This window comes from Perognathus longimembris, chromosome 2, assembly GCF_023159225.1.
Source record: "Perognathus longimembris pacificus isolate PPM17 chromosome 2, ASM2315922v1, whole genome shotgun sequence".
NCBI lineage: Eukaryota > Metazoa > Chordata > Mammalia > Rodentia > Heteromyidae > Perognathus > Perognathus longimembris.
The window spans coordinates 44,240,444-44,255,208 of record NC_063162.1 but is presented as its reverse complement, the minus strand read 5'-3'; the positions used below and the strand labels follow the sequence as shown (position 1 = coordinate 44,255,208).

The 14,765-nt window shown below is 45.8% G+C and overlaps 1 protein-coding gene across 1 annotated transcript in view; it reads right to left on the bottom strand.

The window, feature by feature from the left end:
- Window positions 1-10,491, bottom strand: part of Stox1 (storkhead box 1) — a 57,159-nt gene extending 46,668 nt beyond the window's left edge. The window contains exon 1 of the mRNA XM_048338905.1: window positions 10,156-10,491. Coding sequence (XP_048194862.1) covers window positions 10,156-10,465 — 310 coding nt within the window. The 5' untranslated portion in view covers window positions 10,466-10,491. The remainder of the gene's footprint in view (window positions 1-10,155) is intronic.
- Between the last annotated feature and the right edge of the window lie 4,274 nt (window positions 10,492-14,765).

The following is a 14,765-nucleotide window of genomic DNA, read 5'->3' as shown; positions in this document are numbered from 1 at the left end:
CCAAGTTTTCTTGAGTAACCAAAGTGATTCTCAGTGAGCTGAAAAGTTTAATCTACACTATTCTATGACTTCTAAAGTATTGATTCTTTGCTGCTTATAATGGAAAAATAATATCTCTTGGTGTTCTTCAGTATTATTACACTTGAAATTCACAAAAGACATAAAAAGGTTCAATGCATCATACAATGAGAGAAAATGACAAACCTGTTTAAATGCCAAAAAACAAAAAGCAGCCTTTTACCTAGATAAACAAAAGGTAATGTGTTTATGTGTATGCATACAAGGAAATATCATTCAGCTTTAAAAAAAAGGATAAACCGGGCGTCAGTGGCTCAAGCCTGTAGTCCTAGCTACTCGGGAGGCTGAGATCTGAGGATCATCATTCAAAGCCAGCCCAGGCAGGAAAGTCCATGAGACTCTTCTCTCCAGTTAACCACCAGAAAACTGGAAGTAGAGGTGTGGCTCAAAATAGTAGAGTGCTAGCCTTGAGCAAAAGAGCTCAGGGACAATGGGACAACAACAACAAAAAAAGAAAGACGCAGACAGAAAGACAGACAGGAAGGAAGAAAGGAAGGAAGGAAAGAAGGAACGAAGGAACGAAGGAACAAAGGAACGAAGGAAAGAAAGAAGGATACCCTGACATACACTACAAAAATGGATGAACGCTGAAGATATAATAAGAAAAATAAGCTAGTTATAACAAACTAATGTTCCACCTGTAAGAGATACTTGGAACAGCCAAATCCATAGAGACAAGAAGTACAATAATATTAAGCAAGGACAGGAGAGGAAGAAGGAGGGAATGAGGAGCTACTATTTAATGGGTCAGAGTTTGGGATTTAGGTTCTGGAGATGGATGCCAGTTGTGCAATACAGTGAATGTACTTAATGTCACTGAATGTACACCTACAAGTAGGATGGTATATTAGGTCTATTTTATGACAATTTTTTTTAATCTGCTGAGTGTGCTAGGCACCAGTTGCTTCTATCTGTAATCCTCCATACTCAGAGGCTGAGACCTGGAGGATTGTGGTTCTCAGCTAGCCAGGGAAGAAAACTCCATGAGAAGGATTTTTCTTTGGGCCTCTCTCTGGATGTTGCATCTCCTATTTTTTTTTTTTTTCATGGCTTTCCTTTCACTTTCAAGTAAACTCTGAGTTTGGGCAACACTAATAGGATCTATGGCTGGCAATATGGCCTAGTGGTAGAGAGCTTGCCTCGTATGCATGAAGCCCTGGGTTCGATTCCTCAGCACTACATATATAGAAAAAGCTGTAAGTGGTGCTGTGGCTCAAGTGATAGAGTGCTAGCCTTGAGCAAAAGAAAGCCAGGGACAGTGCTCAGGCCCTGAGTCCAAGCCCCAGGACTAGCAAAAAACAAACAAACAATCAAATCCTGTGGGAATAATGACCTATAATGATCTACAGAAAATCTAGTAGTACATATTAAAAAAAAAAAAAAAAGTTCTGACCTTTTCCCAAAAAGCTAAGGAAACAGCAGGTAGAATTTGAGCAGATAAAGGGTAGAATCAAATTTGCATTGTAGGGCTGGGAATATGGCCTAGTGGCAAGAGTGCTTGCCTCACATACATGAAGCCCTGAGTTCGATTCCCCAGCACCACACATATTGAAAATGGCTAGAAGTGGCGCTGTGGCTCAAGTGGCAGAGTCCTAGCCTTGAGCAAAAAGAAGCCAGGGACAGTGCTCAGGCCCTGAGTCCAAGCCCAGGACTGGCAAAAAAAAAAAATTGCGGGCTGGGGATATGGCCTAGTAGCAAGAGTGCTTGCCTCGTATACATGAGGCCCTGGGTCCAATTCCCCAGCACCACATATACAGAAAATGGCCAGAAGCGGCGCTGTGGCTCAAGTGGCAGAGTGCTAGCCTTGAGCAAAAAAGAAGCCAGGGACAGTGCTCAGGCCCTGAGTTCAAGCCCCAGGACTGGCCAAAAAAAAAAAATTGCATTGTAGATGTCATGAGTGTCTAGGCTACAGAATTAAGGGAATGTGCAGGGCCAACCAGGAGACAGCACCATTGAAAGCAAATGATGAGCAAAAGCTTTGCAGAGGACATGGTAACACTGTTCAAGAAATATACTCGAGACTCATATACGTAAAATCAGGGACTCCACAGGAAAAATTACAACAAATACACACGATATTCAAACAATCATAAGGAGCTATTTCCAAAACCTCTACTCAACAAAAAACAATAATTTTACAGAAATGGATCAATTCTTAGAGAAGTACAAACTGCCCAAACTGAACCAAGAAGAAATAAATCAACTAAATAAACCAATAACTTACGGTGAGATACAGGAGGTAATCAAGAACCTCCCTACTAAGAAAAGCCCAGGCCCAGATGGATTCACCAATGAATTCTACAAAACCTTTAGTGAGGAGCTAATTCCAATACTCCTCAAACTCTTCCGCGAAATAGAAACGGAGGGAAAAATCCCGAACTCATTCTACGAAGCTAATATCATACTCATCCCCAAACCAGGCAAAGATCCAACAAAAAAAGAGAACTACAGACCAATATCACTAATGAACACAGATGCAAAGCTCCTCAATAAAATATTAGCTAACAGGATCCAGAAAGTGATCAAGAATATCATACATCATGACCAAGTAGGCTTCATCCCTCAGTCACAAGGATGGTTCAACATCCGTAAATCAATCAATGTAATTCACCACATAAACAGAACTAAAATCAAGAATCACATTGTTATCTCAGTCGATGCCCAAAAAGCCTTTGACAAAATACAACATCCATACCTATTAAAAGCTTTGGAGAGAACAGGAATAGATGGAACATTCCTCAAAACAATAAAAGCCATATACAACAGACCAACTGCTAATATCATATTAAATGGAGAGAAACTTAAATCATTCCCCCTAAACACAGGAACAAGACAAGGATGCCCACTCTCCCCACTTCTGTTCAACATAGTACTGGAATCCCTAGCCATAGCAATAAGGCAAGAGGAGGACATCAAAGGGATCCACATCGGCAAGGAAGAAATCAAGTTATCCCTATTCGCAGACGACATGATCTTATATCTCAAGGACCCAAAAAACTCAGTACCCAAACTCCTACATCTAATAAACCAATTTGGCAAAGTAGCAGGATACAAAATCAATCCACAAAAGTCAGCAGCTTTTCTGTACACCAGCAATAGACAAACAGAAAAGGAAATTATGGAAACGATTCCATTTACAGTAGCCAAAAAAAGAATAAAGTACCTAGGGATCAACTTAACCAAGGACGTGACGGACCTATTCAATGAAAACTACAAAAATCTAATAAGGGAAATCAAAGAAGACACAAGGAGATGGAAAGACCTCCCATGCTCATGGGTAGGCAGAATCAATATAGTGAAAATGGCCATACTGCCCAAATTGTTATACAAATTCAATGCAATACCTATCAAAATCCCAGCCACATTCTTCACTGAAATAGAGAAACCAATCCATAAGTTCATATGGAACAGCAAAAAACCTAGAATAGCCAAAGCAATTCTAGGCAAAAAACATAGTGCAGGAGGTATCACCATACCAGACTTCAAGCTCTACTACAAGGCCATCATAACAAAAACAGCATGGTATTGGTATAAAAACAGATCGGAAGACCAGTGGATTAGAATTGAAGACCCAGAAATAAAACCGCACTCTTACAGCCAACTGATATTCGACAAAGGAGCTAAAGACATACAATGGAATAAACATAGCCTCTTCAACTACTGGTGCTGGGAGAACTGGGCAGCCATATGCAGAAAACTCAAAGTAGACCCAAGCCTATCACCATGCACCAAGATCAACTCAAAATGGATCAAGGACCTCAACATCAGACCTGAATCCTTGAAACTACTGAAGGACAGAGTAGGAAAGACACTAGAACTTATAGGCACAGGAAGGAACTTCCTGAATAGAGTCCCAGGCGCACAACAAATAGGGGAAAGACTCAACAAATGGGACTACTACAAATTAAAAAGTTTCTGCACAGCTAAGGTCATAGCCACCAAAATAGAAAGACAGCCAACGATATGGGAAAGGATATTTACCAGCACAGCAACAGACAAAGGCCTGATATCTGTCATCTACAGAGAACTCAAAAAACTAAGCCCCTCCAAGCCCAATAAACCTATTAGGAAATGGGCAAAAGAGCTAAAGAGAGGCTTCACAAGAGAAGATATAAAAATGGCAAAGAAACACATGAGGAAATGCTCAACATCCCTGCTAGTAAAGGAAATGCAAATAAAAACAACCCTGAGATACCACCTCACCCCAGTTAGAATGGCCTATACTCTGAACTCAGGAAACAACAAATGCTGGAGGGGCTGTGGGGAAAGAGGAACCCTTCTCCATTGTTGGTGGGAGTGCAAATTAGTACAGCCACTTTGGAGAACAGTATGGAGGTTTCTCAAAAAGCTCAATATAGACCTACCCTATGACCCAGCCATACCACTCCTAGGCATCTACCCTAAACAGCAAAACCCAAGATATCAAAAGGACATTTGTACTTCCATGTTTATCGCAGCACAATTCACAATAGCCAAAATTTGGAAACAACCCAGATGCCCCTCCACAGATGAATGGATCCAAAAAATATGGTACTTATACACAATGGAATACTACATAGCGATTAGGAATGGTGAAATATTGTTATTTGCAGGGAAATGGTCAGAACTCGAACAAATAATGTTGAGTGAGACAAGCCTAGAACACAGAAAACAAAGGGGCATGATCTCCCTGATATATGACTGTTAACAAAGGGAGATGGAGAGACAGTAGAGACCAAGTCTGTGAACACTGTATATGTGCTTGATACATTGTATACTGCATATGGGTCTACCTGACCTAGACAAGGGATGGGAAAACAGGTTGTAAGATATCACAAGAAATGTACACAATGCCCTACTATGTAACTGCACCCTCTTTGCACAGCACCTTGTAAAAAAAAAAAAAATTTATGTTCAATTGATAATAAAAAAAAAAATAAAAAAAAAAAATAATAAAAAAAAAAAAAAAAAAAAAAAGAAATATACTCATTATGGTGCTGGGGATATGGCCTAGTGGCAAGAGCGCTTGCCTCGTATACATGAGGCCCTGGGTTCAATTCCCCAGCACCACATATACAGAAAATGGCCAGAGGTGGCACTGTGGCTCAAGTGGCAGAGTGCTAGCCTTGAGCAAAAAGAAGCCAGGGACAGTGCTCAGGCCCTGAGTCCAAGCCCCAGGACTGGCCAAAAAAAAAGAAATATACTCATTACCTTACTTATGTAAGTGTAACTCCTCTGTACATCACCTTTACAATTAAAAAAAAAAAAAGCCTAGCAGAGGTAATGGAAAGGTAGGCATAATGACCTCCTGGTCTGGGGTATGAAGGAGAGGGTAATGGAATTTGATCTGGTTTTCAGGTTACTGGCTCTTCTCCCATTGGATCTCAGTGCTTTATGTGAGCAACTGTAGGTGTCTTCTCTGATTCACCAGTTGCTAAATCAAAATGTGAGCTAGTGGGCATGGCTCAAGTATGGAGCACTTACCCAGCCAAGGTGCCCTGAGTACCGCCCAACAAAACAAAACACATGCTGCCTACTGGTCAACAGCTTAATGACAAGAACAAGCTCAGGAGACATCCTGCTGTGAGCCCTGCAGCTGCCCCCAGCAGAATACCGTAAAAGGCAACATCTGGCAGAACAAAACTAGAAAACAAAGCTGAAGATCTTGGATGGGAAGGAGGAACAAAAAGAAAGAGAAAGGGGAGAGCAGGGCATGATCGAAGCAGCTGTTTCTGCCATTTCCTAGGACTTGGAAGCAATCTGACAACCCCCTAGGAAGTGTGGGAGCCAGTGAGAAATACCAGGATTTTCAAAGGAACAGGGGAGGACTGGTCAGGAACAGAAAAGTAGGCAAGAAACTCCTGCAAACCAGGCACTTCACAGCTGATTCCGCTTCCTGTCTGCAAAGTGAACAGGTCATCCTAGCTTACCCTGATAGAAGAAAGGTCACTCCAGCTGGAAGTGACTAGAGAATGCCAAGATCTGGCCGGAAAGAGGGAAAAATTAAACCAAGGTATTTCTTTCTGGTGACTACCTAAATAATTAGGTACAGCCATTTTCTCTATAGCTAGACAATTTTCACCCAAGAAAAGACATTTTTGGGGGCTGGGGATATGGCCTAGTGGCAAGAGCGCTTGCCTCGTATACAAGAAGCTCTCGGTTTGATTCCCCAGCACCACATATACAGAAAATGGCCAGAAGTGGCGCTGTGGCTCAAGTGGCAGAGTACTAGCCTTGAGCAAAGAGAAGCCAGGGACAGTGCTCAGGCCCTGAGTCCAAGGCCCAGGACTGGCAAAAAAAAAAAAAAAAAAAAAAAAAGACATTTTTGATCTGGGCGCTGGTGGCTCATGCTGGAATCCTAGTTACTCAGGAAGCAAAGATCTGAGGGTCACAATTTAAAGCCAGCCCAGGTAGGAAAGTCTGAGACTCTTATCTCCAATCAACAACTCAAACAAAGCCAGAAGTGGTGCTGTGGCTCAAGTGGTAGAGCACTACTAGCCTTGAGCACAGTGGTTCAAGGACAGTACCCAGCCCCTGAGTTTAAGCCCTAGGACATGTACAAAAGATGGGAGGGAGGGAGGGAGGGAGAGAGAGAGGGAAGGAGGGAGGGACAATTTTAAAAGGGAAGAACTAGGCACCGGTGGCTCACCTGAAATCCTAGCTAGTCAGGAGACTAAGACTGAGGATTACAACTGGAAGCCAGCCCAGGCAGGGGAACCTGGGAAACTTATATTAAATACCCAAAAGCCAGAAGTAGAGCTATGGCCAAGTGGTAGAGTGCTAGCCTTGAGTGAAAGAATCTCAGGGACAGTGAATAAACAAAACAAAATCCCTAAAAAGGGAAGAAGACAGAAATTTAAGCATTCATTTACAGGCTAAGTATGTAATTCAGTGTGACAATGTATGCCTAATGTACAGGAGCTTCTAGATTGCAACTCCAGTACCCACAAACACACACACACACACACACACACACACACACACACACACACGTTCATGGGATTTTTTGTGTATGAACGCTGTCCCGGACCTATTTTAGCTCAAGGCTAGCACAGCAAATATGTCAGATTGCTCCTTTGTGTCCTTTTCTAGCAATTTTTCTCTTCCACAAAGGCAAGAACCTGCAACAGCCACCCAGAAACAATTCCCTCCCCTTCCTGGTGTCTTGCTTTGGCTTTGCAGAAGCTCCCAATGCCTGACTCCAAAGAGCAAGTGACTGAAGGTGTACTTCCTGTGGCAGAAAGGACTCACCTCCCTCTGGATCTCCACAGTGTTAGCATTTCCCCAGCCTCGGGTCCTCAGCTCCTCCCATTAGCCCCCAGATCCACCCATACCTAATGAGCCACTCCTACTCACTACCTACCTACTTCCCCTTTTACCCCCAAAGAGAGAAGCTGCCACCTGGATAAAGTGCAGACACCATGTAGCTCCCACTCCTGTGGGAACTATGGCCCCACTAATAAACCGTCTTATAAACCTTCTTCTCCTGTCTGTGATTATCTCCGCACGGTGGGAAGGCCAGACATATCCTTTCACACAGCAGCCTCAACGACTCCTCTCTGTTGCTATGGTCCTGAGACTCTAAGTTAGATGACAACTAACAAAAATCACTAACATCGATGATAACTATTCAAAGCAAAAGCACCACTAGGCACTGGTGGCTCACACCTATAATCCTAGCTACTCAGGAGGCAGGAAAATCAAGACCTAAGGTCAGCACAGGCAAAGTTACTACTAGACTCTATCAGAAATGTAAACTGAAAAAGCAAAAGGAGCTACGTACCAGTTCCTGTCTCTCATCCTAAGTACTGAGGAGGCTGAGATTTGAGGACCAAGGGTCAAAGCCAGCCTGTGTAGAGAAGTCTGTGAAACTCATCTGCAATTAGCCACCAAAAAGCCAGAAGTAGAGGCATGGCCTAAGTGGTACAGCACCAGCCTTCAGTAGAAAAGGCTAAGGGACAGTAGTCAAGCCCTGAGCTCAAGCCCCAGGATCAGCACACAAAAAAAAGGAAATACAAACTCAAACCCTTATCCTCCAAAGACAACCATAAACTCTAGAAATATATTCTAAGCTCCTTCTGCCTTTCTGTGAAAGAGCTGTCTACAATAAAGCTCTTTTACCTCGCTGGTCTGATAGTGTATCAGAAGACCTTCATTCCAGTGGCATCCTGCCCTAGACATAGAGGGAAGGAATACCACTCAGAGAAGCCTAGAAGAGAATCCTTTCCTCAGTCTACTGCATCTAGGTCACAAGCATTCTGTCTGATCCTATTTCTACATGGCTGCCTGTTCTTTATTGAATCTAAGCCTAGTTTTCACTGGGTCTTTGGGTCTTTTATGAAGGTTCCTATGTCACTCAAAACTTTGATTCTAAAAAATCTATTATGCTTTTCTATTAAGCTGTCTTTGTTGCAGGCATATCAGTCATGTCCATAATGATAGGGAATCATTTGTCACCACTCTCTGGACCCAACCCACACAGTGGCACAATAGCTGTCCTTCACTTAGCAGAAGCCCTCTCTTATTTCAGCCCCAGATCTAGACCCACTGCAACTTACTCACTCTGGGCAACACAGTCTGTGCTCATTCTTTGCAAGGGGGTGGGGGAACCAGAGAATGTAACCACTAATTCAAACCAGAAAACCCCTGGACACAGAACTGAAAAGAGTTTTTCATCCAACCTGCCTAAAAGACCCCTTCCCCAGAGAGAATTCTGGCTTGGCTACTTGGCTCTCTGCTTTCAGAGCCAGAAAGCTATTTCTTCATTCATATTTGCATGTAAACAGAGATGAAACATGCCTATGTGGGTTTGCAATGAGTAGGGTTTCTGTTGGTGGTGGTATTGGTGGTGAAGAAAAAATGGAGGTGGCAACCGGATGACAGCATGCAAGTGAGGCTGAGGTTAGCTGCACTGACTTGGGCTGCTGGGCTATGGGGACATCCTTGGATACAAGATACACAGCATCAGGTGCCTCTAGATGCATTGATCCCTTGTCTCTGGGGACTAAATGTTTACTTGAGCCAGTAGCTCTTAATAGTTGCTCTAGTAGTTCATGTTATTTGTGCCAGTGATTCATGCCTGTAATCCTAGCTACTCAGAAGGCTGAAATCTCAGAATCCCATTCAAAGTCAGCCTGGGGAAGGAAAAGTCCATGGGCCTCTCCTCTCTAACCAGTATAAAGCTGAAAGTGGAGCTGTGACTCAAGTAGTAGAGTGGCATCCTTGAGTAAAAAAAGTAAGGGCCAGCGCCCAGGCCCAGAGTTCAAGCCCCAGTACCAACACCAATAAATAAATAATGAAATATGTTTCTTTGCTCTGAGAAGGAGAAAAACGAAGAGGGTTTATGGACTAAGATGGAAGGCTTCCTAGGTAGGAGTCAAAGGGAGGGCTGGGACTTAACTAGTGACTTGTCAACAACACACCATCAACACAGCACTTGAATGCACAGACTGAACTAGGCTGTTGCTAGACACTTAGATGGCCTCCTGAATTCGGTGGCCTGTGTCGGTGACCACTCACTGGTTCACTGGGCCTAGCGTCCCAATGAATAGCTAGCTACCTTATGCAAACGGAACATAGCTGTTTTCTAGCAAAGGTATTTGGATGGTCAAATCTTCTGTGTCTAGCTAATGGGAAGCGATGCATGTGGACCACAGCAGCCAGGGCTGGGGAAGTAGCTCAGAGGTGCAGCGCTTGCTCAGCATATGCAAGGCGCTGGGTTACCATCCCCAGCAATGCCAAAGGAACAGAAAACCAAACAAAACAACAAAAATCCGTATAATTCTTTTCCCCTGAAGTTACCCTTTCTGAGTCTGTAATTTTAAACAAATAAATAAGAGCAGCTGCCAGATTCGGTGCACTCCGGCTGCCTTTTCCTAAGTGCCCAAGTGACCGACACCCGGAGACGGGAAGCGTCCCTCCCGGAGCATCTAGTGGGACTTGAAGAAGGAGACACCCGGGAGCCTGAGCTTCGAGAACTCTGGCAGGATGGAAGTTCTCCTGGTGTCTCAGGACCCTCCGGGTCGCCCCCGCCCCCTGCGCCCTTAGTCGCCGGGGTCGCGCCCATCCCCTCCGCACCCTCACCCCGCACGCACTCACCCACTGCGCTGATGCGGAAGCCGCGCGGGGGACGCAGCGCGCGGAGCCGCCAGGCGTCGCGCAGCACCTGCAGGCAGGTGTGGGGCGCGTGCACTAGCAGCACGCCGCGCCGCAGCCAGCCCTGGTAGGCCAGCCGCGAGGCGGCGCGCGCCAGCCGCACGTTCCAGAAGCAGCGGGCATTGGCGCGACGGAAAGCGCGGAACACCGAACGCCCACCGGGCTCCGCCGCGGCTCCCGCCGCCTCCCCCGCGTCCAGCCGACACAGCACCAGCGCCAGCGAGTCCGGCGTTAGCTGTACCGGACGGGCCATGCTGCTGCGGGAAGGGTATCTGGAGCTCTCAGGCTACCGCTGGGCGGGAGGCACGGGCGCTCCGGACCCTCTCGCGGGCCAGCAGGGAGGCGGACTGCGCGCGGCGCCCGCTGCCAGGGGAACGGGGATGCAGGGGCGGGGCCTGCGGGCGAGGTCTGGGCGGAGCCGGCGAGCGGGGCGGGGCTTCCAGAAGCGGAGCTTTGGCCTGCACGGCCCGCCCGCAGTTTCTCCAGCCACGCCCCAGCCACTCCCCCCACGCCGCAGCTGGGAGCGACTCTCAGAGCCCCCCCCCCCCCCTCGACCCCCGGCAGAACCCCTCTCTCCAGCGGCTGCCAACAGCAGGGCTTGGCGGTGGCTCGCTGTGCAAAAGACCACGACGGAAAGAAAGCTTGGGAGTGTCGTGGACACCGCAAGTTTGAGTCTAGCTTCTGTTCCTAACGTGTTCAGCAAGTTTATTTTACTTCTCCGGTGTCTGAGCGGGCCAAGCTCCTCGTAGAAGCTCAGGCTGGGCTCCCGCCTGCCTCCAGAGTGCTGAGATCGCCGGTGAAGAGAGACTCCCGCGTGTCCTGGCGCACACAGCCGACCACAGCCCAGCGAGCTGAGGTGGCGAACGGCCGGTCCTGAGCTTGATGTCCTCCCTAGGGCCTTCCAGAGCAGAGGCTGAAGTTGCAGGGATGCTGTGCGGGGGGCGGCGGGGGGGGGGGGGGTTCCATGAATTTATCTTCCCTTGGCCGGCTTCAAGTAGAGATCCTCAGATCTCAGCCTCCTGAGTAGGTAGGATTACAGGTATGAGCCACCAGTGTCTGGCCGGACAAGACTCTTTTTTTTTTTTTTTGGCCAGTCCTGGGCCTTGGACTCAGGGCCTGAGCACTGTCCCTGGCTTCTTCCCGCTCAAGGCTAGCACTCCGCCACCTGAGCCACAGCGCCCCTTCTGGCCGTTTTCTGTATATGTGGTGCTGGGGAATCGAACCTAGGGCCTCGTGTATCCGAGGCAGGCACTCTTGCCACTAGGCTATATCCCCAGCCCCCGGGCAAGACTCTTGTCTTGAATTAACCACTAAAAAATTCTGGAAGTGGAGCTGTGGCTCAAGTGTTTGAACATTAGCCTTGAGCCAAAAAGCCAATCAAGGGCTCAAGGTCCTGAGTTCACGCCCCAGTACTGGCAGTGAAAGAGAGGAGGAGGTAAGAAAGAACCAGAGAAAAGACCCCAGTCTCTATTTCCATCATTCCCTCCCCCACTCTCATCCAGCTACACATTACAGGCTTCCAAAAATAAATGATCCTGCCCTTTCTTACAGTTCTACCTAGAAAAGCTTTCCTCTCATCTACCCCTTTGGAAGCCTACAAAACCTAGATTACAAAACCAGTGACACATCCAAGACAATTTCATCCACTCTCAAGCACATTGTTAAGCCTTTCACAACACTTTGTTGAGGGCTATAATATTTAGTTGCCTATATAATCAGTCAACCTGAGATTTCATCAGGGTGAGACTCATGATTTATTTCTGTGTATCAGCACCTTCCCAAAGCCTGGTACACAAGATTCATTCAAACAGAATCAGTACAATGTATTTAGTACTTGATGCCAGACACCACTGCTCCTGTGTCTTTTTTTTTTTTTTGGAAAGACTTCTTGTATTTAAAGAATGAAGTTTTTTTTAACAATATCCATACACACAAAGCATTTTACAGCTTCAATCCAATCTCTATCAATATGTCATTCTGTTTTTTTTGTTTGTTTGTTTTGTTTTTGGCCAGTCCTGGGGCTTGGACTCAGGGCCTGAGCACTGTCCCTGGCTTCTTTTTGCTCAAGGCTAGCACTCTGCCACTTGAGTCACAGCGCCACTTCTGGCCATTTTCTATATATGTGGTGCTGGGGAATTGAACCCAGGGCCTCATGTATACGGGGCAAGCACTCTTGCCACTAGGCCATATCCCCAGCCCCAATATGTCATTCTTTACATAGAGACAAAAACAAAAGAACTCTAAATGTATATGGAACCATCAACAAAAGCCTGACTTAGCCAAAGCCATTTTACACAAGACAGGAGGTAGTACACTACAAACTCACCAGAACCTCAACAGCAGAGACAGAAAGTCCCACAAGCAGGATTGTCCCGAGACCCACAAGCAGCAGCCAACTTTTCATCTTTGAAGTTAGAACATGCATGCACTGGAGAGAGCACACCTTTCAAATGTGATCAACTGTGGACAAGGCAGTAGTCCATGCCTATAATCTTGGTACTGGTGAGGCTAAGGCAGAAAGATGAGGTTGAACCCAGCTCGGGCTAAACAGCAAGACTATCACAAAATGCTCAAAGTCTAAGGCAATGTTTTGTTTAAACATTACATAATATATCTTTGTACGGGATATCAGTACAATTAGATACTATTTTTATCATCAGTTAAAGACCAATACAACAAAATAGAAATTTTCAAACAAAAGAAAAAAAAAGATCTGAATCTTTTATATTTAGGTGAGCTTGCCTCTACATATAAACAGGCAATTAAGGTATTATTCTCTTGATTTCAATACTTTGGTCTTCAGAGAAACTAATTAGTAAGTAATCAGTAGGGCACCAGTGACTCACCCATGTATTCCTAGCTACCCATGAGGCCCACATTAGAGGATCACAGTTCCAGCCCATACAGAAAAGCCTGTGAGACTCCTACCTCCAATTAAGCATGAGAGAGAGAGAGAGAGAGAGATGGAAGTGAAGCTGTGGCTCAAGTGGTAGAGCCAGCCTTGAGCAAAAAAGCTCAGGGACAGCACCCAGTCCCAGGTTCAAGCGCCAGGACCAGTATGCACGTACGTGCTCACGCGCACATACAGTCACTCCTTAATACATCCTCCATTTTTCTGTGGCCTTCTTAATACCTGTTGCCACATGCACAAGAGCACTTCTGATTTGGAGGATGAATCTCTTGGTTATCCAAGGGCCAAGGCAAAGTTGCAAAGTCTAGCCTCTTCATATACCCAGACACCTGGGTTCCAGTAGTTTCTCTGTTTACAACACACATATGTAATGTTACAGCAAAGGTAACCTTTGGGTTACTTCTCTCAATTTTGTTTTCATACCAGGTTGGTATGCTATTAGCCAGGCATGGTGGTGCACACATAACCCTAACAGTGGAAAGGCTGAAGGAAGAGGACTGAGAATTTAAGGCCAAAGTGGAGGTGTGGCTCAAGTGGCAGAGTGCCAGCCTTGAGCAAGAAAGCTAAAAGACTGGGACTGGGAATGTGGCTTAATGGTAGAGTACTTGCCTAGCATGCATGAAGCCCTGGGTTCAATTCCTCAGTACCACATAAACAGGAAAAGCCAGAAGTGGTGCTGTGGCTCAAATGGTAGAGTGCTAGCCTTGAGCAAAAGCTGCTCAGGGACAGTGCCCAGGCCCTGAGTTCAGCCCTAATATGGGAACACACACACACACACACACACACACACACACACACACACGATGGAATTTGAGGGCTTCCTAACAAGACTTTGTCTTAAAGATACAACAGCATAAAAGTTTATAGATGCTGGGAACTGGTGGCTCAGACCTGTAATCCTATCTATTTAGGAAGCTGAGATTGGAGGATTATTATGTTTTGAAACCAGTCTGGGCAAGGAAGTCTGGGAGACTCTTACCTCCAATTAACTACCAGAAAGCCAGAACTGGAACTGTGGCTCAAGTAGCAGTATGCTAGTGTTGAGCAAAAAAACTCAGGGACAGTGCCTAGGGTATGAGGGCAAGCCCCAAGACCAGAAAAATAAAATAAAATAAAAGTCATACACTAGGCTGTTAAAAAAAAATCCCTGCTACTTGAGGCAAAGATAAGAGAAACACAGTTTGAAGCTAGCTCATGCACAAAGTTCACAAGACACCATTTTAATACCTAGTCATGGTTCGCACCTGTCATCTCAACTACATGCTAACCATAAATAGGAAGATTATGGTGTAGGCTGGGGTGGGCAAAAACATTAGACCTTATCCCAAAAGTAACTGAAGCAAAAAAGGCTGGCAGGCTGATTGTAGCTCCTGTCTAGAAAGCATGAAGCCCTGAGTCCAAACCACAGAACCACCCAAAAAGCAAAGAAAGGGCTAAGGATATGGCCTAGTGGCAAGAGTGCTTGCCTCGTATACATGAGGCCTTGGGTTCGATTCCCCAGCACCACATATACAGAAAATGGCCAGAAGTGGCGCTGTGGCTCAAGTGGCAGAGTGCTAGCCTTGAGCAAGAATAAGCCAGGGACAGTGCTCAGGCCCTGAGTCCAAGCCCCAGGACTGGCCAAAAAAAAAAAGCAAAGAAA